Below are 26,851 nucleotides of genomic sequence, written 5' to 3' on the forward strand. Positions count from 1 at the left end.
TAATCATCAATTTAGACATCATAGAAGTTGGATCGAATTCTAAGATCGATCCAGTTAGTGATGCGGAGCAAGGGAGAAGAGAGAATTATTAGTTTTCTTTTTACTTAGTAAAATAAAGGTTGTGTTTCTTTGTTGGTCTTTAAGGCCTGTTTTGTTGGTCTTTAGGACCTTTTTGTTATTTTCATTTTTACTCAGAACCGAGTGTTTAGATCATGGACCACCATTGTGAATCGAATTCTAAGATCGATCCAGTTAGTGATGCGGAGCAAGGGAGAAGAGAGAATTATTAGTTTTCTTTTTACTTAGTAAAATAAAGGTTATGTTTCTTTGTTGGTCTTTAAGGCATGTTTTGTTGGTCTTTAGGACCTTTTTGTTATTTTCGTTTTTATTCAGAACCGAGTGTTTAGATCATGGACCACCATTGTGAGTTTATTCATCAACTTACAACTCTCTCTACCGATGTACCGGAATCAGAGGCGCAAACCGGAGTTCTGCACACCGACGGTTGACAGCGAGAAGAGAAGAAGGTGAAAGAAGCATCAGTTATAAAACTACCCTCAGATGGTCAGTGGCGACTGCACCAGTAGCAGCCCACCAGTTAGATCAGACAACTCTAGAGGCACCCCAAGTGGGCATAACTTGTCTTGTTTGTCCGGTTATAGTTGTGTCTTTGTTGTTTAAACTTCATGTTGTAATTCATTAGCCTATTGGCCTTTATATGAAGTTTAATTTCCAAAAAAAATAAAAATAAACGTGGAGTTACAAGTTCTATTCTCTTTCTCGTATATTTTTTTTTGCGTTTTATTTTGTAAACTTTCGCTTGCAAATAAATATTCTGCAGTAGCCATTTGCAATAATAAAACTTATGCAGACTCTTTTTTTTTTTTTTTTGCAAAAGATGGAACTTCTGTAAGATAATCATTTGCAAAAGAAAAATTCCACTTAGAGTCGCTTGCAAAAATAGAATTCTTCAAAAGTAACATTTTGCAAAATAGAACTTCTTCAAATATCCATCTACAAGAATAAAAAAGGGTAAAAGAAGATGAAATGAAAGTAGATCTTGTATGACTGATAATAAAAAAAAATTAAGTCTAAATGTACAAGTTTCGAGAGAAAAAGAAGTCTTAAATGTACAAATTTTGCTGAAATCTGACTTGTATTAAAAGAGTTAAATGTATTCAAAGTTAAAAATAAAAAAACAAGAAAATGACTCAAAATGAATCAAGTATAATGAAATGGTACGTCTGAACTTGTCAGAAAGATGTCTTAGTCATATTACAAAAGAATCTGACTGTATAAAAAAAATCCAACTTTATTACAAATTGATAAAGGTAGAGATGTAATACTGATAGGTGGAACTTATCCGTTATACAAGAATATATTTTGTAATGAAAGATGAAATATCAATGGGTCAATATTTTTGTTTTTTTATGTTGAAAGATCAATATTTTTCGTCTGAAATTATTTTTCGCTTTGCACTTTTACCCTTGCGATTTTGCTTTACATTTTCTCTTATTTCTTTCTCTTTTCTCTCATTTGGCTCGTATAGGGAGAATTTGACATACACCCCCACTATTATATGAATATTAGGACTACACCCCCACTTTTTGAAAACTTTTGATATACACCCCCACCTGGACGGAAACCGTCAACTCAGAGTTAAGTTGGGTGTGTGTGAAACACACGCGCCAACCATGACGATTTTACCCTTTTGTAGATGTTGAAATATTTTGAGCGATTTTGACATACACCCCCACTATTATATGAATTTTTGGACTACACCCCATTTTTTTGAAAAAAATAAAATTTTTCAATTTGCTCTCCAACGATCGTCTTTTACCTTTTTTCTTATAAACTTATTTATCTTAGACAAGCTAAAAGGTCAAAGCGAAAGAACTTATTTATCTTATATGTCAAATAACATAAATAAGTTCCTCCCATATAAGATAAATAAGTTCTTTCGCTTGATATCCCAAATAGTTCCTCCAATCTTTTCTATAGTTTGATATCTCAAATAGTTCTTTCGCTTTGACCTTTTAGCTTGTCTAAGATAAATAAATTTATAAGACAAAAGGTAAAAGATGATCGTTGGAGGGCAAATTGAAAATTTTTGATTTTTTCAAAAAATGGGGGTGTAGTTCAAAAATTCATATAATAGTGGGGGTGTATGTCAAAATCGCTCAAAATATTTCAACAACTACAAAAGGGTAAAATCGTCATGGTTGGCGCGTGTGTTTCGCACACACCCAACTTAACTCTGAGTTGACGGTTTCCGTCCAAGTGGGGGTGTATATCAAAAGTTTTGAAAAAGTGGGGGTGTAGTCCTAATATTCATATAATAGTGGGGGTGTATGTCAAATTCTCCCGCTCGTATATCTGACTAATAAGACTTCCCTTCCCAGGAACTTTTTATTAGTGGGACAGAGGAATTGGCCCTTCATCAATGAAGGGGACATTGATTTGGTATTCTCCTACCCCTTCACTACAAAATAGATTTCTCCCTTCGTCAGTGCAGGACAATGGCCGATTAGTGAGAAAGAGAAAAGAAAGTTGTGACCATTCTTCGCCATCAACTAGTTGAAGATGAAAGAAGGAAAAAGGAGAAAGAAATATAATAAATAAAAAAGAAAACATAAAGAATCAAGCTGAAAAGTGAAAATAGTTAATAGGTGAAAATAGAAATCAGACAAATATGCGAGCTAAAGTAAACTACCAGCCACCTGTAATCATATGAGGGTAAAATGACACCTCGTCGACGGCCCATCACAAAAAAAACGCCATCACAATCTCTATAGTACCGCCAAAGGGTTCCTTCGCTGGTACTAGAGAGCAGAGAGAGAATGAAGAAGATAGAGAGAGAGAGAAATGAAAAATAGAGAGGAAATAAGAGAGATAATGATGGTGGTTGTGGCGGATTTTCAGTGATGGTGGTTGCGGAAGATGGCGAAAGAAGAAATTTAATTGTTGTTTTTTCTTTATTTTTGGTGATGGGTCATGGGCGATTTGTCAGCAGACCGTCGCAGAAGATCGTTCTCTGACGATGGAGCGAAAAAGATAAAGAAGACATATGTTTCAGAAGGAAAGGTAAAAGAGAAAGAATTAATCAACTGTTAACGTTGACTGCCACTGACTAACATAAAAGGCTCAAAAGGGGGTTATATTGAGAGCAGAACACCGAAAGCCATTTTAGTGAGTTAGTCATCTTTATGGGTCAAAATAAAATTAACTCCAAACGTGGAGTCAATATTGGGAGTTGGTGTAGATTTATTGGTTAGTTAATGGTATTAAAAATGAAGGGACAATTACTGAAACTCTCACCTTTTCATAATACACATTATTGAAATCCCCACTTTTAATTAATAATTAGTACTAAAAATCCCACCTTTTATTAAAACCCTCATCTTTTCATAAGAAAATGTGAGGATTTTAGTAACGTGTATTATAAAAAGGTGGGTTATAATGAAAAGGTGCGATTTCAATAATTATTAATTAAAGGTGAGAGTTTCACTAATTCTCCCAATGCACAGAAGCTGGGGGTGAAAAGCAAATCTCCCTGATTGAGAGTTGACATTTTCCCATGACCAGGTCTTGTGAGAAAGATGATAGAGTTGAAAAAACACAGTGGGGAAGAAAAAGAGGGTGAGAGAGGGTTTTAAGTTTTCAAACTTGAAAGATGCTTTCAAGGATTAATATTTCAGGGAGCTCAACTCATTGGGTCTACCAAAATCAGGTAAAATAAATCAAATGCAATTAACATGTTAAAAATCTACTCCTCTATAGCTATCAATTCAATCTAAAACCCCATGCTTGTTCTTTCTTTTCATATTAGATTCTGTGTCAATGGACCTCCTTTCATTAACCACACTCCACCTGGATTTACTCTAATTAGGGTTTCTGGTTCTTATGCTTTTCTTGTCTTTACGATTCACTGATCGATGTATGTGTATATATTGGTTGAATTTCAATCTGGGTATTGTTTATTTTCTGTTTTAAAAAAACCCCATAATTGTAAATTTTGAATTAGGGCAAAGTTATTTTTGGCATATAGAATTACAGATGATCTAACTAGAAAAGATTGCCAAATTCAGAGATTTGACTTATCTCTGCTGTTTCTTTTTCTTCATATATTAGATGACTGTTGATTAAAGTGAAAGATGACGAAAGACATGGAAGATGGAGAAGTAGAATTATCAGATCAAACTCCAATATCAGATGCATCTAGTTTCACAAACTTATTACAAGGATCAGCATCTGCCGATACATTTTTCGATGAATTCTTGAAGAACATTCAAACATGTAGTCACACTCATACTTGTAATCCTCCTGCCGTAGATGCATCAACTCATACCCATACTTGTCACCACACTCATACCCAACTCATCACGAGTGGAGAAGACGATACTACTAGTCCTAAAGAAAACTCTTGTTCGATTCAATCTAGAAGGAAAAACTCAGGAAATAGAGAAGCCGTTCGAAAATATAGAGAGAAGAAAAAAGCTCGCTCGGCTTATTTAGAAGAGGAAGTAAACAAATTACGCTTCTTGAACCAGCAACTAGTTAAGAAATTACAAGGTCAAGTATCATTAGAAGCTGAGGTTGCGAGGTTGAGGTCTCTTCTGTTTGATTTGAGAGGAAAAATCGATTCTGAATTGGGTTTGATTCCCATCCAAAAACAGATTTGTAGTTCATCGACTTTCAGGGATTTAGGGGATGGGGATTGTAGGATTCAACATATAGCTTTAGGAACTAATCCTCAATGCGAAATTAGTGTCCCGTGCCTTCATCCATCACCTTTAGAAGTTGGCTTTAGTGGGAACTCAAATTTGGCTGCTAATTGGGGAGGAATGGGTTCTCAGGCCCACAAAGATGATGCAGACATGAACACGAGCGCGAACCCAGATTTTTTTCCATCTTTACCTCCAATTGAATATCAAGAAAGTTCGGGACGTTCTCATTTGTAAGTTCACTTAACTACATTCTGGTCTGCTTTTTTCTTTGTGATATAAATGTTATTAGATTCCTTTTTACAATAATATTGAATGGTTTCTCGTAATAGCGTCAAAGCTATGGGTGTGATTGAAACCTAAAGGACTGATGTCATTCTTGTTCACATGAGTCCGTGTTGTAACCCGATAACAAAACTATGAAGTACCGAACAAGTTTAGTTCTTGTTGCGGAATTATGTAAAGATCATTATTTCATCTACTTGTTTTATACAATGAGAAACAATTACTCTGATATATATATATATATCACTATCATAATGTATGTAATAATGTGTTTGGTTATATATTTGTTTTGTATGTGTTTGTCCGGATATCTGCTGCACAGTAAGTTTTGGTCATTTCGAACCCAACCTAAATCTTTTATTCTTCCGAAAGATATCAAGTATTTGAACCGAACAACAGAAGAGCGTTGACATATTTCTAGCAGGGTTGTTTGTGTAACGAAATACAGCGCGATCATTGACGTTTTGTTTCTTTTTAGCGATTTGGTTCATTTGGCAATGTAGTTAAATTATCTTGAACTAAGGTAGTGTATGTTTTTTTCCGAATGTCTAACCCTGGACATATTCATGGTTGACTTGTGCCGAGTATAAAATAGTAATTTAGACCGAGACAATTTTCAATGACAGATTTTTATATAAAAAAAAAAAAAAATAGATTACAAAAATAGGATATGAAATTTGACTCCGGTGAAAGAGACTTCTAGCCGGGATTTAGTCTTTGGATCCGAAACTTAGGTGGTCTTTGTTTCTCCTTTTTAGTTTTGTTAATCTGATTCCTCTGAGTTTGAACCGGCTTATTCAATGGGACAAGTCATTTTAAATTATTTGAGACAGAAGTTCTTAATTGAGTTTTATTATGTGTAATTTACATAGATCTAAAATTATCTAAGTTCGCCATTCACGAGTTCAGCAACAATCAAATCGAAGAACAGAGATGATGAATATTTTGGAGTGAAAGAGATGGAACACAATGGAAAATATTCGGTAACTTTCTACATAAATCGAAGCATAGGTGCACTTCATATGATTTTACCATCCAAAAGTTGTCTTCAAAAGTATGCAGGTAGAACTGTTTTGTTAAAAGAATGAACTAGCCACAATCCCCAACAAAAGTCCTTGATGAGATAGAAAAACATCAAAGGCTTCTGGTGGCAACATGATGTGGGACAGAAAAAAAAATGCACCACATGAGTTGGCAAAAGTTACACCAGAAGCAAGGAAGATTGGGCATTTGGGACATGGTTATAGTAAATAAAGCGTTGGTGGGAAAGTTGGTGTGGAGGTTTCGGACCAAAAAAGTCTTTATGGGTTCGATTATTGATTGCCAAATATCTTTAACACGCGGATTTTGGGACTCATACATACAAACACAATGCCACAAACACTTGGAAAAGTACGATTGAGATGACAAAAGAGCTAGAACTAGGAAGATGTAAGAGCATAGAAGACAGAGGAGAAGATGAAGGACTCAAGATGAGTGCTTACTTTTTTTTTTTGATAAGATGATGAGGGCTTACTTAGTTTGGGCAATTTGGAAAGTAAAGAATAAAAAGATATTTGAAAAAGGAAAAGCCGATATCGTGAGAACTATCAAAGAAGCAGTACACTTGTGCATGTTTTATGAAAAACATACGGAGAAAGAAGAAGACTTAAATGATGCAAACATCCAAACCCAATGACAAAGAGCAAGAAGGGTCACTTTGATGGTTGGTGGAGTGAGGATTATTGTTTATGGATCTCTCAAAAATGGATATAGAGCTTTCAATTGTGGTGCTGAGAAGTTATAACAACACATTCATGGTAGCAAAAACTGAATTTCATAATGCAGGCAATGCACTTGAGACTGAAGCAAAATTTGTTTTAATGAGATTGAAATTGGCTAGGAAACTTTCACATAGAAGACTGGTGATAGAAGGAGACCGGAACACGGTTAACAAATCTGTCAAACGAAGAATGGTAATGCTCTTTGGAAAATTCGAAACATACTCATGGATATTCAAAATGAAACACAAAACTCGAAAAGGTAAAATTTCGTCATATGTCTAGAGAGCTCAATGAGATTGTTCATACTTTAACAAAAGAAACCTGAACTCTTAAACTATGTAAGCGATGGAAGGAACAGAACCTCCTTACTGTATTATGACATTGCTAAAATCTGTGAGTAACACAACTTTATTGAAATTTCAAATGAATAAATAAGGATAAAACATACTTCATAAAAAAACTTTAAAAAGATCTGAAATCGATCAAACTACATTATTTCAGACTATCCATACAAGTCAAATCGGACTCTAAAGATAAACAAACATTAATTTAACAAGAAAAGAGCTACCTAAACCCTTCTATGATGACAGATTTCCCACAATGGTTTATATTATTTACCATGATGGCAAAAGATTGACATGAAAGAAATATGGATCAAATCTGATATCATGAACACGTAATGATAAATATTTGAAATATTCGAGTTAAGGAATGATAAAAAGGGTTGTTCATATAGAGACCTAATAAGTGATAAGCCTTTCTACAAAAAAAAAAAGATAAGCCAGCTCCACGTTCAAATTAATCCATGAGTCTCTTCACCGGTCATCATCACAACATCATACAATTACGCATATCCCTATTTCGACAATGAAAAAAAGTCTGTCATGTATCTCCGCATGGCGGGCTTGGGTAGTGCCATGGAAATAATACAAAAAATATCAAATATTTAGGTTAAAATATTTAAAAAGACTAAATCATTTCTTTTATGTAATCAATATCTTAATTTTCTAACATAAAATATGAATTTTTGCTAAATATCAAATTTCGTTAAAACTTCAGTATTTAAAAAAGATTTTTCATTATCTTCTTAGAAATATCAACTTTCAATACATTGTTTACAAGAAAATTAAGAGCCGTTTGACACGTATAAAAATATTTAATGTGAAAACAATTCTTTTCTTACGGGAGTAAAAACAGTATTCATCAAAAATAAAACAGGCGTTATATGGGTGTAAATAAAAAGCCGGTGTATGGGAGTAAAAACAGTATGTATGGTGTCCGAAAGTGTGGCCACTAAAAACACTTTCTGTATCAAATTTCCCAAAAGAAAAATATCTTTTTTTTTTTATGAAAGCCAAAAAAAATATATCTGAGTTTATTAAATGACGAATCACCAAACAACCCATAGATTTAAGAAAACTGTTGCCAGTTTATCTGTTCAAAATCTTAACAAATCTTTGAAAAGCAGAATAGTGATGGAGAAATGGGGTAATGGGATTTCATGGTTTGGGGGAGAAACGAGAAGGGATTGTTCCCTTGATGCAATCCAGGGAAAAAGTAGAACAATATGAAATGGTATTTATTTGCAAGTAACAAAGGAGACATAATAAAAATGTTTTCTTTACAAATCTAAGCTTGGCTTTAGGAGATCTTGGGTTCAAGTTGTCCCTAAAAAGAAGAATTAAAATATTAAGATGCAAAAGTACTTGGCTAACACGATTTCGCCCTGTTTGTTCGATGGTGGGATACGTTAATATCTCTCATCCCTCCGCACCTGGAGTCATTCGGTACTTTTTCGTCCACACTGAACTATGTTACGAAAGCACGACTAAATTTTTCGTTCTAACACCATTTGACGGGGTAAAAAGAGCATTAGAAACTACGCACTGAAAACCCCTAGTCGCATTGACAAGAAAGAAAGATAGAGAACAAATATCAGATGCAACTGGATCGTTTTGTACTGTTTTTTCTTCTTATAGCTTAAACTCGCCTCTATGTAAATCCGCCCTAAGCTATGCTAAGAAAAGATTACCCAAATCTAATCTAATCTTGCCTGAAAAATGTGTGATACTGTTAATGGCAGAATAATTGTGATGAGATGATACTTGGAGAGATTTCACCAGCAAAGGAATGACACGTCGATTTGTCGAAATTAATTCTATTGTTGGTGTTACTTAAGTGTTTTGGGTCCCATTAAACCTAATGAAGTAAACAGATTAGACATGATAATGCTATCACAGTTTTATGTACTATGGGTTGGTCTCTTTTTATAAGAACATAATGTGAACATATCTTTGGAATCTAACATAATGACTGACCCAACCTTTTCTTATTATATTTTAATACATATATATATAGAGAAATTTGAGTACAAAATCTTAGGCCAAATCATGAAAATCTTTGCTCATATAACAAATATACATATAAATATATAACCGCAATTACCGGAAAATCATATATCTAGAGTAGAAGCTACAAGGATCAAATATCATACATTTAAAGTAGAACCTATAAGAATCAAATGTAATCAGTAGCCAAGAAAATAAGAAAGAAAACGTACCGAATGATCATGGTTTCTTTAATAGTGAGTAAGACTAAGTCCGAAGATCATCTTCCGGACTTATGACCACCCTTTCCCCTATGCCCTGCAATAATGATACCTCTGACATTACGACTTTTATTCTAACAGGCATTCAATCCCCATTTGGAGAACGACGAAGAAAGGTTCTACCTTCTCCCCTTTTGTTATGAGGGTCGTCCGCTAGATTCATCTATATCAGCTGATTAGGTGAGAACGCCATCATCCGCCCTAGTCACCTCCACGAGTGATGATCATCGAGTAACCATTAGATGACTTATCCTAAAACATAGTCACCCTGGTTACTGGTTAGGCTACCACACACACACACACAAAAGACCCTTGCCCACCACCCACAAACCAACCAACATAATCTTTCAAGAGTTGGGCCTCTAGAAGCACAGGTGGACCCCCTTCCTAGTTCCTACCACCACACTCACCTTTTTCTTTCTTCAGCCTCCTCCCATGCAAAGCCTGGTAGGGGCCTCTTTTCTCTCTCTGTCTCTTCATGTTGACAACAGTATCCTTCAACAAATGTCTTTTGTAGGGGCCAAAAAAAAAAAGTCAATACCCTCAGGAACAGAACTTCCATAAGAAGGCTTGTGAGGAGTTAACTCATTTTGGACATGTTTTAGTCAGTTATCATGAAGAAAAAAGAAGAGAAAAAGTTGTTTAACAGTTGGTGGTTGTAACTGTGAAAAGTAGCTACCACTGTGATCCTGTCATTTTTTTTCTTCATCTTTCAACATGGTTTTGTTATGCAAAAAGCCTAGACGAACCGTCCAAAAAACCCGTCCCACAAAAAGACAAGCATAAATTCCACGTGGCAGTCTGATTTGTTAAAGGCTTAGAGCATCTCCAATGGGACACTCTAACAAACACTCTAAAAGTCCTAGTTGTCAAGGGCCAATAGAGATTCTCTTTCCTAAATGTCAATATAGAGACACTCTAATTTTTGTTGGTCTCCAATGGAGATCTCTAAAGTATCTACACTTAATACACATGTCCTTTTTCAATTCAATAGATAAAAAGTAGTTGAAAAGCAAGATTTTCTATTGGTTGAAATTTAAAAGTAACACTTAGAGAGTCTCAAGTAGACACTCTCATTTTAGAGTTTCTCTCTCTAGACACTCTATAATAAATGTGTCCACCTCATATTAGAGTGTCTAATAAAGTGTTCCATTGGAGATGATTTTTTATCAAAAACTCCAAAAAATCTATGTGGCACTCTAAGTGTTAGAGATTGAGTGTCCCATTGGAGATGCTCTAAACTAAAGCCGTGACATTTAACAGTGTTGCTTTGCTTTAAATGAATCTCAACCTTTAATTTATTAAAGGTTGAGATTCAATGTCCCAAATATTCTTTTTTATTTTGACAAATGCCCCAATATATTGATTGTTTTCTCTTGTAACTTTACTAGTCCATCTAAAACAAGAGATCCCTAGCTTTTATGCGTGATTCCACATCCCAAGGTGATTCAATCATTGAGACTCTATAATCTTCACCCTCAAGCTTCTTCTACTAATCAAGAACTACAACACCAATCTATCTCTGAAGACACGGTTGGATTAAATTATGACGGAGCCTTCACCAAATATCATGCACCAGTTGGGATAGTTATAAGGGGGGTTTTGGTACAGGAAGAACATTTTTTTAGCAAAAGTTGTGCATTAGATAGGGAGAGCACTCTTTTTTTAATAGGGAGGGATAAACATTTTTTTTAAATAACCTAAATTTATACTTTGGTCCCTCCCATCAAACTATTTTGGACCAAAAGAGAGAGAAGAGAGTATCCTCCTGTTTGGCTAAAAACCTTCGAGAGCGAAGAGAGATAAACATCCTGAAAATGAGAAAAAACTCTAAATCTGTTTGAACTACTAGAAAGTTTGTAATTCTTGCTATTGTTTGATTTCTCCATAGATTTTTAGGGTTTTAACACTAATTAAAGTAATTTTTGAAGATTTCAAGTATCAATATTGTAATAAAGAATACAAACAAGGATGTAACTCAAAAAATATATAAGCGACATTTACATAAAAAGAAATTTCGCTTAGCAAAAAAAAAAATTCATGAATACCAACTGAAAATTTTAAAAAAATGCGGCCAGAGCGGTTGAAAAAACAGACTAATTTCAGCCATCTCAGCCGAAATTTGATACTATTTTCAGCGGGACCGGCCGAAATTTGCTATCTTTTTCAATCGACCCAACCGAAATTCGTCATCTTTTTCAACCGTTACGACCGACATTTGCTGTCATTTTCACCCGACCCTACCGAAATTTGTTGTCTTTTTCAGTCGATCCAACCGAAAATTCTTTACGAAAAAAAAAACGACCTAAAACGTTTGTTCATTATAAATGTCTTTGTTATGTCGATAACTTTGTTTAAGTTGATGTCCTTGTTTAAGTCCATGGTTTCGTTTACTTCGATGTCTACGATTAAGTCAAAGGAATCTTCTTTCTTGATGTAGGTTGCTTCCTTCATTACCGGTGGTTTCTCATCCATGAGATCTTGATGCATCATTAAAAGCTCGAAACTAAGACTATAGTGATGGTAAACTTTACAAGTTTTTTAATACTAGTGGTGATGTTGATAGTAGTGACGATATTAGAGTTTTGGTTGTTTATGTAGAAGAAACTAGAAGTGAATAAAATATTAGATTTATTATTAACTTTTATCTAAGTCCTTCTATTTTGACACTATTTATTAAATGATCCTTATAACGCCCTCCTTAAACTAATTTGGTAAAGGAAGAGCAAATACATAAATTAACCTTTCTAACGCACTGCCTTTACTAAATAGTGCTCTTCCTATACCAAAAGCCTCATAAGGGATAACAATGGAGAAATCATATTTAGGAAAGGAATTTCTACTAACCCTAAGTCGCCGCTGGAGTCGGAGGCTAAGTCGCCGCTGGAGTCGGAGGCTAAGTCGCCGCTGGAGTCGGAGGCACAAGCTCTGCTTTATGGTTGTAAGGTTACGGCAGATTGAGGGTTTACAAAGATATTTATAGAAGGTGATTCTTCGATATTATCATCAGCCTTATCGGATGGTGGGGATTATGTTCCTTGGCGAATCGAACCAACGGTCGAGATGATCCAAGATCAACTTCAAAGATTTAACGAGTATACAATCGGATTGGTGCCACGTTCCCTTAATATCCTCGTCCACGACCAGGCAGCCAGAGTCAATTGGACAGAAGTTAATTGTATTCAGGGTTAGCCCCCCGGAGTTTGTCATTGTTTGGCTTTTGATCCTTTTTAACTTCATTGTATGATACATTTGCCGTTTTGGCTGTTATATGAAGTTATGTAACAGTTCAAACTAAGAAATTAGAGCCAAAACTAAATTAAAGGTTGAGATTCATTTAAAGCAAAGTAACACTGTTAAATGTCACGGCTTTAGTTAGAGAGAGAAAATTTGGTTTCTCTCTCTAAGCCTTTAACAAATCAGAATACCACGTGGAATTTATGCTTGTCTTTTTGTGGGACGGTTCAAAGGACGGGTTTTTTGGACGGTTCGTCTAGGCTTTTTGTTATGCAAAGTATGTTTCTTCAAAGTAAGAAAGCAACCCAACAGAAGAGATAGAAAGAGAGAGAGAGAGAATATACCTTTTTCTCCTTGCTGTCTATGTCTCTTCCACCCAAGTGGAAAGTCTTCATACGTAGTCTCAGCACTGATAATCTGTTGACTATAATTTCAATGTTTTATTGTAATCATCACAACCACCACCAAAACCACCACCACCACCACCACCATCTCAAAGAGGGACCCAAAACTAACCCTTCACTTTATATTCTCTTATTTCCCACCCTTCATTTTCTTGTCTCTTCTATATAAACTCCTTTTCTATGGCTTTAGTTTGCTTCTTTACCTAAGAATCAAGAACTAAAAAATAAGAGAAACAAGTTATATTTTCCTCTCACACTATTGACCCACCTCCTCCTCCTCTTTTAGAACAATAGAAAGATGAGATCATTATTCATTACCTACCTTATTAGACAAAAAAATACTGGGTTCCTCAGATGCTTCATGATTTTATCATTAGCTTGTGTTATTGCTAGAACCAATCTTTGTTCTAATCTTCCATTCACTGCTTCTTCCTCTTTTTCTGAAAGAGAAGTACCAGAATCAGATCCTTCTGTCGCTCTTTCGTCGCTGAAAAAGCTAAGTTTTGATGGTTATCTCAGCTTTAGCGACGTTGGCGATGTAGCCAAGGACTTCGGGAACAGATACCAGCTCTTCCCGTTGGCAGTTCTACGACCAAACTCCGTTTTGGATGTGGCCCGTGTCTTAAAGCACATCTTCCAAATGGGTCCTGGTTCGGGAATACGGGTTGCTGCCCGAGGGGGTGGTCATTCACTCCAAGGTCAGTCACAGGTGAATAGAGGCTTGGTCATTAGCATGGAAACCTTAAAGAAACCAGAAATGCAGATTCACCATGAGAAAGATCCTTATATAGATGTTTCAGGTGGGGAACTGTGGATCACTATCCTAAAAGATAGCCTGAAACATGGGCTTGCACCAAAATCTTGGACCGATTACCTCCACCTCTCTGTTGGCGGAACTTTATCGAATGCTGGAATCAGTGGGCAGGCATTTCATCACGGCCCCCAAATTAGCAATGTCTACCAGCTAGAAGTTGTTACAGGTATGTCTGATAAAAAGAGTACGTTACTATTTCGTATTTGAATCAGTATCAAATGGTAGAAGCATGGTTAACCTTATAATTGAAGTGCAGGAAGAGGAGAAATAGTAAACTGTTCAGAGAAGCAGAATTCTGACCTCTTTCATGGTGTTCTTGGAGGACTTGGTCAGTTCGGCATCATCACACGAGCTAGAATCGCCCTTGCACCAGCTCCAAAAATGGTGAATTACGAACCTTTATCCCATTAATACCAGTTCTCTATAGTTTTACATGTGTATAAACCTAGCCTCTGTCTCTCTTTCTTTCTTAAACAGGTGAAATGGATTAGAGTACTGTATTCGGATTTCTCAGTATTCACCAAAGACCAGGAGCGTTTGATTTCTTCTGAAAAGACATTTGATTACATTGAAGGATTCGTTATAATAAACAGGACAGGCTTACTAAATAACTGGAGATCTTCCTTCAATCCCCAAGACCCAGTTCAAGCCAGCCGATTCAACTCGGACGGAAAGACTCTCTTCTGTCTAGAAGTCGCCAAACACTTCAACCCAGACGAGACTGAGATCATGAACCAGGTCAGACATACAGAATTATGACTTTTCACACTGGTTTACCCCTCAAAGACTGCCAAGTAAAAAATGTTCGATAAAAATCTTATGCTCAATTGACGCATTTCTCCCCTTTTGTTTTTATTGTCACAGGAAGTAAAAAACATTTTATCTCAATTGAGCTATATCCCATCCACGCTATTCTTAGCAGAAGTTTCATACCTCGAATTCCTAGACCGAGTTCATCTCTCTGAGATAAAGCTTCGATCCAAAGGCCTTTGGGAAATTCCACATCCATGGCTTAATCTTCTTATCCCCAGAAGCAAAATACATTACTTTGCTCAAGAAGTCTTCGGCAAAATTCTCAAAGACACAAGCAATGGTCCTATCCTGATTTACCCAGTGAACAAATCAAAGTACTTACCGAAATCAATCTACACATTCCAAATGAATTCAATAACTTATATCAATTGTGCTATCAATCTTATTTAACTGTGTTTTCCTTTCTGCAGATGGGACAATAGAACTTCAGCCGTCATATTAGAGGAAGAAGTTTTTTACCTGGTCGCATTTCTTTCTTCCGCAATGCCTTATTCAACAGGAACCGATGGCTTAGAACATATCTTGTCACAAAACAAGAGAATTCTAGATTTCTGTAAAACAAAACGCATTGGGGCGAAACAATACTTGGCCCATTACACAACAAGTGAAGAGTGGGAAGTCCATTTCGGCACTCGGTGGGAGACCTTTTTACGAAGAAAATCTACTTACGATCCTTTGCGAATCCTTGCTCCGGGGCACAGAATTTTCCAAGAGAGAATATCTTCCTCATGACATTAGATTCCCCCATTGTAAACTCCACGCTGTAGATACAAATATTCCCCACTGAACAATACAGGAATTTACACTGTAACAAAATTCAATACTTCCATTAGCAATCATAAGCGTAAAGAAGAAAGCTACGATGCTGCTTGAAATTTGTCACATTGTCGAATAATTGGATCAAGTCCATGAGCCATAGAATTATTCCAAAAATGTAAATAGCAACTTATAAATAAATCCATTATTTACTGTGGCACCTATGAAACATAAAAAGTATAGGGAAGCCTATATCGACCGGCTAACGATAATTCAAATCCGTATAACACAAGTAATAACTATTTCTAAAGAAGGGTGGTTGCGACAAATTAAATAACGTTTATGGACTTGAAATGGGTGAAATATTTTTTTGTAAATAGATGGTACAAGTGGATTGAACTATAATGTTTTTGAAGTTGGCATTTTCAAACGGGTCCCAACTTTTGAGGCAATTGTTTTCATCTAAAAGATTAGGAGGAGATAAATTTGCAGATATAGAAAATCCCAATGATCTGATTTGAAGTTTTCTCTTCTATCTCTCATCTAAGAGCATCTACGTAAACTACATCATTTTGGCATTTTATCAAGCATTTCGTGAGCAAAAACCAGACATTTAACGAATTTTAAAGTGAAATAAAATATGCTACTACTATTATCGATCAGGTTCATACATGAAAACGAGAATTGATCATGAACCAAAGTTATGAACGAGGAAACATACATCTTAAACCCATGAAGTCGTGTGATCGAGTCTTGGTGGAAGCAGGTTATCTAAGATTTATCTTTTGTAATTTATGCACTAAATAAAATAGACGTTATCGGGTTTTAGGCTCTTTGTTGTCGGGCTTTAGGACTGGTTTAATTTAGGCGGTTATCGTGATTATCACATTTAATGATTTAGGAGGTTTAGTTTACAATTTTAACATGTGGGCTTCGAAGATGTGTCTATAGGCACTCCACCAAATTGCTCTTGGTTCGTTTTCACTCTTAGTGCCCCCTAAAAACTAGGCAATCTGATGGCACTCGAACTAAGTCTAGTTTGTGTTGCGCTTGAACAACACAGACTCAAGGCAGTCCGAGTGGACTCGGACTGCCTTGTTCATGGGTTTCAGACTGCTCAGTTTGAGAACCACGATCCACAAAGCGCATCAAGAGAGGAACGAGCCAAGAGCAAAAAAATAGGTGATGGGACCCATTGAAACTTTTATTTGCTTCTGCCACATCAGTTTTGGATCCCCACGTTGCGTTGCCTCTTTGTCTTTTCCTTTCTCTCTCACAAACTCAAGAAGAAATCATCGCCGAAGATTTTAAGGGAAATTTTTTATAAGGTTTCAAAGTTTGAGTCAATATAAAAAACTACACATTTTAAATACTTGCTAGAAAATGATATTGATATTCTCGTAGACAATTTCCACCAACGTCAGTAGCACAATTTACACAAAGCTCTCACTAATGAAGAATGTTGTCCTTTAAATATGTTTGATTTTGAATAATATCCCACTCAAAAGAAACTAACACCTCATGAAAGTTGAGGTACCGAAAATAAACAAAAACAAAATTCATGGCAAAACGAAAACAAATTTCAAAGTTCACATGAGCAAAAACAACTAGTGAAATAACATTTATTAATGTAAAATTCATAATACCAAATTGCAGCTTATAATATCTACTAATAATATACTTTGATTAATCCACCACCCAAACCCTAACCCACACAAACATAAGCTTATACTTGCTGACTACAAGTCTACAACTAGGTAGTGCCTAGTATAAATATAGGTAGGTTATTTAAGAAGAACAGAAACATAGATGACGCGGCCAGATAAGATATTATGACCGAGTATAGTGAACCTTTTCTTGCATCTTTGACATCCAATCAACTTATATCTCTTCCTGATTATCTTCTTGAATATTATATCATCACACTTCCTATGACACTTGGGACACGGCTCAGAAGTCTCGGTCCGCAAAGATGATATAAGACCATCCATCGACCAGATTGTTGACGACGACCATGACGATGATGATGTTGTTGTTGTTGTTGTATTCTCCTTGTGGATGGACATCCTTTGAAATTTGTTATTGATAATATCAAAACTGGTAGTATTGTTTTCGTCGGTGATGTCCGTGACTTTTCTCTTTCTGTAGGAATTTATAGATTCTTCGTGAGACGACGACGACGATGATGATGAAGCACTAGGAATTGCAGCAGCAGGTTCTTGTAGTTTCAACATTTTTAGTAGAGAGAGATTGAGAGGAGTAATAATGGATGGCACTTTCTTTTTATATAGAGGAATTTAGAAAGTATGACGGTTCTAAACTTTCTATTTTTCTGTTTAGGGTGTCCACTTAAGATAAGGACTACGAAACTTATTTTAACAAAACTTAATAGTAAATGACTAAATTCCTAATACTTTTGACATAATTTTGAGGATAAAAAAATAATGTAGATTAAAAAAAATAAGTAACAACTTAACATTATTTTTATTAAAAGAAAAAAGAGAATAAAAATAATAAGTTACAATCTCATAGTACAATTTTGTTGGAAAATTCAAGTGGAGAGAACCTGATGATGTTCTTGAAGAGCAAGAGGCACAGTTGGTCTCCAAATAGTCCCATCGGGCCCATCCATGACTGCAATTCCAACAGCAGCTAACTCTTTCCTGATACCATCAGATTTCTCATATTCTTTCTTCTCTCTTGCCCAACTTCTTTCCTTTATTTTCTCCCATACTTGATCTTCTGTCAACCTAGCTCTCTTTAATGCCTTTTCTCTCAACTGCTGCAGAACCTGCAAAACAAAAAGAATTACGGTCTGACATAAATTCTAGTTAAAAGAACTGGATTACGACCAATCTTAGGTGTCAGAAACGGGCCTAGCTAGGCCCATGGGTACGTAGGTCTTCGAACAGGACGAGCCGTGCAAGAAATTCATGTGTCTAATAGGGCTGTAAGGCTAGAAAGAGCCAGGCATTTCTTATAAATTGTTGTAACCACAACCCCTCTGTGCACAAGAAAATTTTGGGTCGGCCTGATCAGGGTTGGGTGGGTCTTATATGATATTGTACATAAATATGTCATTTATAGTTCCTGGGATATTCTCAAGATCCGTCAAGATCTTTAGATCAACATTAACTAGAGTAACGAATCAAAACATCATATTGTATTGTAATTTTGTTTCAGGCTTACCTCGGAATAGCTTGTTGGCATCAAGCCAAGAACAGTCAGAACACTTCTGATTTCTTTCTCTAGAGCTGAAAGTGATTGAATACGTTTCTCCTGCTTCTTTCCCTGAACCACTCAATAAGACAAAGATAAAGAACAAAAGATTTCAAGCACAACTAAAAAAGGAAAAAGGGCGTCAGAGTTCATACTTTACGAGTATGGAGGAGATCGTTCATGGTTTTCAGTGGGTCTGAGAGTGCAGCTAAGACAACAGGAGTATGGAGATCATCCGACATAGAAGTCTTAAAATCATTACGAAATTTACAGATACAATTTGCAATATCATCTGGGATTGATGAGTCCGTATGATTTGCTATAGGATCTTGGCCAAGAAGTTCTTCTGAGTCAAGCAGTGTCTGTTACCATTCAAGAACCGAAGCATTAGAATACATTCTCATTATATTCCCATTACGCTAACTTATCTGGGTTGAGTTAGAAAGCTAATAAAAGATGAACTTTGTTCAGTTTTTTCTCCAAGTATGAACACAACAGAAGCGTAACCATGGTTGTACCTGATATATATAGAAAGCACGGTCAGAAGCACTTTCAAGAAGCAAATCTGAGTAGTTTATTGGTGATCGATAGTGAGTACCCATCAGAAAAATCCTCAAAGAAATGGGATGGTAGAGATCTATTACCTGACAAGATAAGTTAATGGTAGAGGTCATATACAAAAATGTCAAATTGCACAAAGAAACTGCACCAAAATAGTTGGAACTCGACATTACCTCTCGGATGGTAAAGAAGTTCCCTAATGACTTGGACATTTTCTCGGAATCAATAGTAACAAAGCCGTTGTGTACCCAATAACTTATATTGCTCTTGTTACAAGCTGCACAACTCTGAGCAATTTCATTTTCGTGGTGGGGGAAAACTAGGTCCATTCCTCCACCATGAATATCGAAAGTGTAACCCAGATATGCAGCACTCATGGCACTGCATTCTATATGCCATCCTGGTCTTCCAGGCCCCCAAGGACTCTCCCAAAATGGCTCGCCTTCTTTTGCCGACTGAAAATAGAGGAAAAATTAGAATCTTATAGAGATGAAGAGAACACTGATATTCTAAACCTTCAGAAAGAATAATCGCACTAACCAGACAATGTTCAGTACCCAGCTAAAGAAGAACAAACCCATTCATTTATAGCGGTTATGTTTTTCTGAGTTTGAAATGAAAATTCTAGAGGTGAAGCTTGTACAATATTAAAGCGGAAAGTTGGGATTGGGAAGTTTCACTTTTCGCTTATTGAATAGCTCACCAATATATACACTAACTCCTCTTACCATCGACTGCTGCATCAAACTAAAGGAGGTACTGTTTTTCACAAAAAATTTCTACTAATACCATATAACAGATCTTAGTTTTTTAACATTGTTGGATACGTTTCTATTAGACTTCTTTCTAGAGCTTACATACAGAAGATGGATCTGGGTAGTTGGGCAAGGGAGTAAGCACAGGCTCGGGGATGGCCGATCTGCTCCTGGCTGACACCTGGAACCAACCAAAACCAGAGCAGCTCGCCAACTCATCAATTTGATTAAGTTCCAAGTCAAGCGTCTCAACGAGTTTTGTCAGTGATTTACTGATTTATGTTTTAATCATTGAAAAGAGAAAAGAGAGAACACCAGGTGTTGGTAAGTCTCAGGAGGTCAGAATGAGGAAAGTAGTTCACATTGGCCGTATCAGCTAAACCTGTTGTAATCTTTTTCAAAACATGAAGAGGGGTTCCTGTCTGTCTCACAGAAGAACAAGAATATACAAGAGACAATCAGGTTGTTAATTGAATGGAGGTGGGCATGTCTCTTTTAACGTAACTGGGCCCTATAATGATGAAGTGGCTTTGACTGACTTCACTAACTTTTTGTGTTCCCATTCAAATTGTAAAAATATGATGCGCGATGGAAAAGGTATATGTTTATGGCCGTTGGGCCTAGAGATCCATATATGTGACCACTTATCCTATTTAGGCAGGTTTATATGTAACTCACTTTCCACAAAGCAAAATCAGCAGGGTTTTGCTTTCTTGAGTCCACAGCAACTCGTTCACCTGCTCTATTATCCTCCAGCTTCCTTCCAGATAGTTGTCCATAGTTAGGAAACTTGTCCACCGAAAAATATACATCCCCGTCAACTCTATAGGCACATCCATTATCAATAATCTGTCACAAATTAAGGAAACCCAAATCAAAATTTATTTACATTTCATTACACCAATAACCGTAAATTGAAAAAAAAAAAAAGGAAAATAGGGTGGTAATATGTAAAGTTGTAACTTTGTTGGTTTGTTCCTGAAACAAATATAAGAAAAATGAACGACATACCTGCTTAATCATTTCAATGATCTGGACCATGTGTTCAGAGACACGTGGCTCCACAGACGGAGGAAGGCAGAGAAGGTACTCCATGTCTTGATGGAATTCATCACAAAAACGTCTGCTTAAGCTTAATGGGTCTTCTCCTAGTTCCCTTGCCCTAGCAATTATCTACAGAATTGCGAAATTAGAATTTACACTTGTATCTTGCACACAAAATAAAGCAGTCGTTACTCGTGGGTCTTCGATAAGTATTAGGCGAAATATCCAAAAAGAAATGGGCCCACAAAGAAGTATCGAACACCAAACGAACAACAAAAGAAAATGCACTCCCATATGCTATGCATGAGTGTAAGAACCCCCGCGCCTGTTTCTCAAGATTGGACCTTCTAAAAGGCCATACAGGGCCCAAATTATACATGTATAAAACAAAGAGTAGTATCCTTCACGTATCAGAGAGTCAATAATATATGACCCAACTAGAGGAATCAATTCTAAATTTACAATAAGCATGCTTCCCAAATGGAACTTTGATAAGCTTTAAATTCCTTAACCAGTAGAAGTAATTTCCCGACTCAAATAAGTGAACTCATTTTTTTATCCTCAACAGGGCCTTCTTTCACTTGTTAGTGGGTACAAGTACTTCATCATTCTTAGTTGCTAAGAGCCTAAGAGCATCTCCAATGGGACATTCAAACTCTACAACTTAAGTGTCACTTAGGATTTTTAGAGATTTTGTTTGAAAAACTTTCTCCAATGGGGCACTCTATTTGACACTCTATGATGATTTGGGAGCATTTTTTATAAAGACTCTCAAGAGAGACACTCTAAAACTTGAGTGTCTATATATTGCCACTTCGGAAAGAGAATCTCAATTGACACTTGACAACTAGGACTTTTAGAGTTTTTCTTAGAGTGTCCTATTGGAGATGCTCTAACGAAAATCTTTAATGGATAGACTTGACTGAAACACTATAAATTCCAAAACAGATGACATTGCAACTGTGATACATATCTTATATTCTCATCTCTAAAAAACCGTAGAAGTTCATTGAGTGCAAGCATGACAGTTTTTACACAATTGAAGACAGATGACATTGCACAATATTATGACATCAATGCAATCATTGTGTCATTAACGTCAGGACAGTTGCAGAAAGGGTTCATTGAACTCAAGTACAATATTCAGTACCCAATTTTATACACATAACACTGAACAATATTATGATTAGTAATGCACTCACCTTGTCATCAACGTCGGTAAAGTTGCGCACGTAATGGACTTCGTATTCCAAGTACCTTAGGTATCTGCCTAGTTACCAACCAATGTAAGAAGCAAAACCCACTTAGTTACAGCAATATTATCCCCTCGACCATTCTTGCCCAGAGAGTTAAAGCATCTTTTACATACAACCCATTCAACTAAAACTCTAAAAGCTTATGAAAAGAAATATCAGATATTCAAAATTTATCAAGTAATTTACCAACTAGAATGTGAAAAGGCAAATTCAAGAGTTTTTACAGGAACAAACCTGAATAGAACATCGAAAGTTACATAAACGCGAGCATGACCAATGTGGCTAAGGTCGTAAGCAGTAACGCCACAAACATACATTCCAACTTTACCAGGGACTTTGGGTTTGAAAAGCTCTTTCTGTCTGGTCATGGTGTTATGTAACCAAAGCTCTGAAGTGGGGCAATCTTGTTTCATGCTGTTGATGCTATTAATTGAAGTCTGAGAACCTAAACATTGGGAGTTAAAGAAACGGAAGATATGGTTGTTGCCATGCTTTCTGTTTCTGAATAAGAAATTTCCCCTTAAACAATTCTTCTTCAGAGAATAATGGTTGTACCCTTGGAGTCGAATCATCTTCTTTGTGCCCAAAAATGAAGATAAATGGGAAGAAACTACCGGTCTGTAAAACTTTATCAGTGTTGCCATTTTTCACAACTTCACTCCATCAACTCTGTTTGGTGTTGACGCATTTCATCGAACAGTTATGCTACAAAATTGAAAACCCCATGTTTGGATTACCAGTAGAAAAACGAACTACTAAGTAGTAATCAATTCAATTGAGAAGCTAAAAATGAAATTTGGGATTTAAAGAGATAAGTAGAACCTCAAACTGGTGTTTTCTTACTTTGTAAGAATCAGAGAGAGAAATCGGACTTGGCCTAGTCGAGCAAGCGGAGGGACGACTCGGTTCGTTCGTTCGTTCTCAACAATCTCAATTTTGGTTGAGTTAATTGTCCGGAAGCCCCTAACTTTTGCTCAATTCAAAACCTAGACCACTTATTCTGGATAATAGATTAGATACTCCCCAAGTCTTATGGTGTACTCGAGCGGAACTGTATAGTAAGATGTTCAAACTCGGTTCGTGTATTTTTGACTGTTTGCTCGAGTTCGAGCTCGTTCGAGTAATTGTCTACTTGTTCCAGCTCGACTGAAAATCCGCGAGTAGAGGATCAAAACTCAATGAATATGGGAATCTGCCATTTATTGGTGATGTGTTATTAAGGTATAAATAATGACATTTAGGGTAGTTTGTTACTGTGTGTGTGAGTATCTTTTAGAACTCTCAAATATTAGTTAATTGCTCTTTTATTAGTGATCTATTGGAATGAATGACACATGACAAAATACAACAAATATAGAAATTCTAAAATATTATGATTTCCGAAGTATTAGTTAATTGCTCTTTTATTAGTGGTCTTATCGGAATGAATGACACATGACAAGATACAACAAATATAGAAATTCTAAAATATTATGATTTCATATTACTTCTCTTTGTCAATTTGACTACCACAACAGAATAAGATGGTCAGGGCTTTGAGTATTTAGCGTTGGTTCTAGGACATTTACACTTTGGTCAATCAAAGTTGATCATTTAGGTTTGTTGTTCTTTTTTAGTTATTATTATTTTGCGAAAGGGTCGTACATAAGTACCAGGTTTTGCGAAAGGAGCATGACCTTTTATTATTTTGCAAAGGGGTCGTGGACTAGTATTGACCAGTTAAGTTTTAACGCCGTTAAATTTGAACACCATTAAATTTGAACACCGTTAATTCTACATTACTTAAAAATTTATGATTATATTTAAGTAAACTTTATACAATTTATGACATTTTCTATTATTTTTTCTAGATTTTTAGCTACTTCTGTTAAGAACTCAGGTAATTTCGGTTTTCTTCTAAATTATTAGATCAACCAAAATGATCTTATTAAAATAGTTGATAAATTGGTCATTTTAGTGCACAAACAAAAAACTAATGTTGTGCACTACAATGCATTGTAGTCACTTCCATTGTAGTCACGAATTGTACAACATTCATTTTTTTTATGCCTTGATAACTCCATGCAAATAAATAGCATAATGTATACATTCCACATAAATTAAGATTTTAGCCATTCATGTGGAGGAATAGCGCCCATCGAATTTACTTAAGGTAACACCGTTACATCTACATAAGGACGTTAACTTTTCATCTAACGTGAAGTTAAATCTAACATTTATTTAACAGTCAATCCTAGTCCACGACCCCTTCGCAAAATAATAAACGGTCATGCCCCTTTCTTAAAACACGGTACTTATATACGACCTTCTCGCAAAATAGCCCTATATATTATTTTAAGTCATTTTCCTTTTTTTGTAAAATCAATACGTTGATCACAATTAGAACCATTTGATAAATTCAAACAATAAAAAGAGTACTAAAACGTAAGACTTAAAAATATTTGAGTCCATTAAACCTGCATATGGAGAAAAGAAAAGATTATTGTCCAATACCTTCTTATGAGAAGAAGCCCCAATCTAGCACGCATTTCCACATGCATAGACTAATTGAGTACATCATAGAGACAATCTAATGTAATAAGAAAGATAACAAAATAGGTATCATTGACAAGAAAATTTTCAAAGCTAAAATTAAAAAAATACCCAAATTAGTCCAAACAAAAAAATAATTAGAAATAAAATAAAATAATTAAGAGTAAAATTCTAAATAAAACTATTATTAAATTGAATTATTTTATTATAATAAAAAATAATTAATACAAGTAGTAGTTAAACTAAATATTTTGAATAAAATATTTTAATATATTTCTTTTATTTACAAAATGATATATTACGTACGGAATTAAGTTATATATATATATATTATTTATTTTTAATATTATAAAAAAATAAAAATAATATATATATAGCAATATTATATGTATAAGAATATTAATAAACTTAATTATTCTTTTATAATATTATTTTTATTTTTTAAAACTAATACTATTTGAACAAGTATTAATCAAATTAAAACTACAAGCATTAATTGTCAAAAAGATTAAGTTTTTTCTAATAAAAAGTATTTAATAAATTAATCTAATAATATTTAGTATTTTAAAATATTAAAATAATATTTCTCTTATTTTAAATATTTTGTGTATTATAAATTACATAACATAAAAAAGTTAATTGTTATAAATGAAAAAAACAAAATATTTGATTATATTTAACCCGCACACGAAGAAAAAGAAAAAATAATTGTTCATACCTTATTGTAAAGAAGCCTTGGTCCATCCGCATTCTCCTATTGATTGACTACCTTATGAGGATATTCTCTTATATATTAACTACCTCATGGGGACAATCAAATATAACTTTGTAAGCCCTAAGGGCAGAAACTATAAAAGTATTTAAATTAGATTTAAACAAAAATAATAATTTAAATTATAATAAAAATTAGGAGTAAGATTCGAAATAAAAATATTATTAAATTAATTTATTTCATTATAATTCAAAAGAATTAATACAAGTGTTGGTTAAACTAAACTATTTTGTTATAATATTATGTTAATAAAAATTATTTTAATTCATTTATTTTATGTACAAAATGATATAATTTTGTATAAAATGATATTTTTTTATATGTAACAATATTATATGCATAAAAATATTATTAAACTTAATTATTTTTTATAATTTTGTTTTACGAAAATAATAAAATAACAATAATACTATTTGAATGAAAAACTATTAATCCAAGTATTAAATAAATTAAGTATACTTGTATTAATTGTGAAAAAAAGTGAGTGTTTTCAATAAAAAAAAGTACTAAATAAATGTATTTAATAATATGTTATATTTTAAAATATTAAAACAATATTGTTCTTATAGTTAATGTTTTATATATTATAAATTAAAGAATACAAAAGATTAGTTGTTATAAGTGATGAAAGTAATGTACTTCTAAGAAAATCAATCTCAGACCTAGAAAGACACAATTAAATCTTAAGAAACTTGTAGAAACATAAAGAGATTATTCAATTCAAGTTAACTATACAAAACGTCTTTTATCACTCTTAAAACGACTAAATTTAGTAAGTTTTTCATGTATACAAAAATGATAAAGCGAAATGCGCTTTTATAAGTTGCTTTTATAAGTTGTTTTTATATCTTTAGAAATAAGAGGATGAGTATCAAAAGTCTCAGACTTATTGATTAAACGACTAAGAAGTCGGATAAAAATTCTTTAAAATGAAATAGACATTTAAACATCGAAAAGAAACGAAGTAAATGATTGGCAAAGATACAATACGGAGAAGTCTACGGAGTTAGACAAGAGATCATCTCTAAGTTTATCTAAATTATACCTTATATCTTAGTTAGAGCCCCAAAAAATATATATATATATATATATATATATATATATATATATGTTTGTAAAAGAAAATCCCAAAATTAGTTAGAGCCCCAAAAAATAGAGATGCTTGTTGTAAAGCAATCCCGCATTGGTGGTGAGATGGAGTATGGTGCTCCTCTTAAGAGGTTAAGCACCCTTCCCTAGTGAGGCCTTTTAAAACCGTGAGGCCCAGGTGTGCCAAAGCGGACAGTATCACTAGCAGCCCGTAAGGCT

At 34.8% G+C, this 26,851-nt stretch overlaps 3 protein-coding genes across 6 annotated transcripts; 2 read left to right on the plus strand and 1 right to left on the minus strand.

Moving 5' to 3' along the window:
• The first annotated feature begins 3,521 nt into the window (after positions 1-3,521).
• Positions 3,522-5,288, plus strand: LOC147541969 (basic leucine zipper 19-like). Its single transcript, XM_086636251.1, has 2 exons — positions 3,522-3,730; positions 4,132-5,288. The coding sequence occupies exon 2, from the start codon at positions 4,155-4,157 to the stop codon at positions 4,959-4,961; it is 807 nt and encodes a 268-aa protein (XP_086492377.1). The 5' UTR covers positions 3,522-3,730; positions 4,132-4,154; the 3' UTR covers positions 4,962-5,288.
• A 7,809-nt stretch (positions 5,289-13,097) lies between these two features.
• On the plus strand, positions 13,098-15,624 carry LOC147541970 (cytokinin dehydrogenase 1-like). The gene is made up of 5 exons (XM_086636250.1): positions 13,098-14,001; positions 14,092-14,219; positions 14,313-14,573; positions 14,700-14,962; positions 15,059-15,624. The coding sequence occupies exons 1-5, from the start codon at positions 13,320-13,322 to the stop codon at positions 15,378-15,380; spliced, it is 1,656 nt and encodes a 551-aa protein (XP_086492376.1). The 5' UTR covers positions 13,098-13,319; the 3' UTR covers positions 15,381-15,624.
• A 2,205-nt stretch (positions 15,625-17,829) lies between these two features.
• LOC147541971 (cysteine--tRNA ligase, chloroplastic/mitochondrial-like) lies at positions 17,830-23,492 on the minus strand. 4 transcript variants are annotated; one of them, XM_086634708.1, is made up of 11 exons: positions 23,387-23,492; positions 23,112-23,268; positions 22,474-23,067; positions 22,186-22,249; positions 20,951-21,112; positions 20,618-20,788; positions 19,358-19,639; positions 19,142-19,267; positions 18,779-18,985; positions 18,594-18,695; positions 17,830-18,195 (listed from the first exon to the last, which is right to left on the minus strand). In XM_086634708.1, the coding sequence occupies exons 3-11, from the start codon at positions 22,881-22,883 to the stop codon at positions 17,956-17,958; spliced, it is 1,764 nt and encodes a 587-aa protein (XP_086490834.1). In that variant the 5' UTR covers positions 22,884-23,067; positions 23,112-23,268; positions 23,387-23,492; the 3' UTR covers positions 17,830-17,955. The 4 variants fall into 4 exon arrangements, with proteins under 4 accessions (XP_086490834.1, XP_086490835.1, XP_086490833.1 ...); XM_086634709.1 differs by having other exon boundaries at positions 23,112-23,279; XM_086634707.1 differs by lacking the exon at positions 23,387-23,492 and having other exon boundaries at positions 22,474-22,944; positions 23,083-23,268.
• Positions 23,493-26,851: the final 3,359 nt, after the last annotated feature.

Source organism: Eschscholzia californica, unplaced genomic scaffold (genome assembly GCF_041429995.1).
Source record: "Eschscholzia californica isolate CP2 unplaced genomic scaffold, dmEscCali1.0.p SCAF_4, whole genome shotgun sequence".
Lineage (NCBI taxonomy): Eukaryota > Viridiplantae > Streptophyta > Magnoliopsida > Ranunculales > Papaveraceae > Eschscholzia > Eschscholzia californica.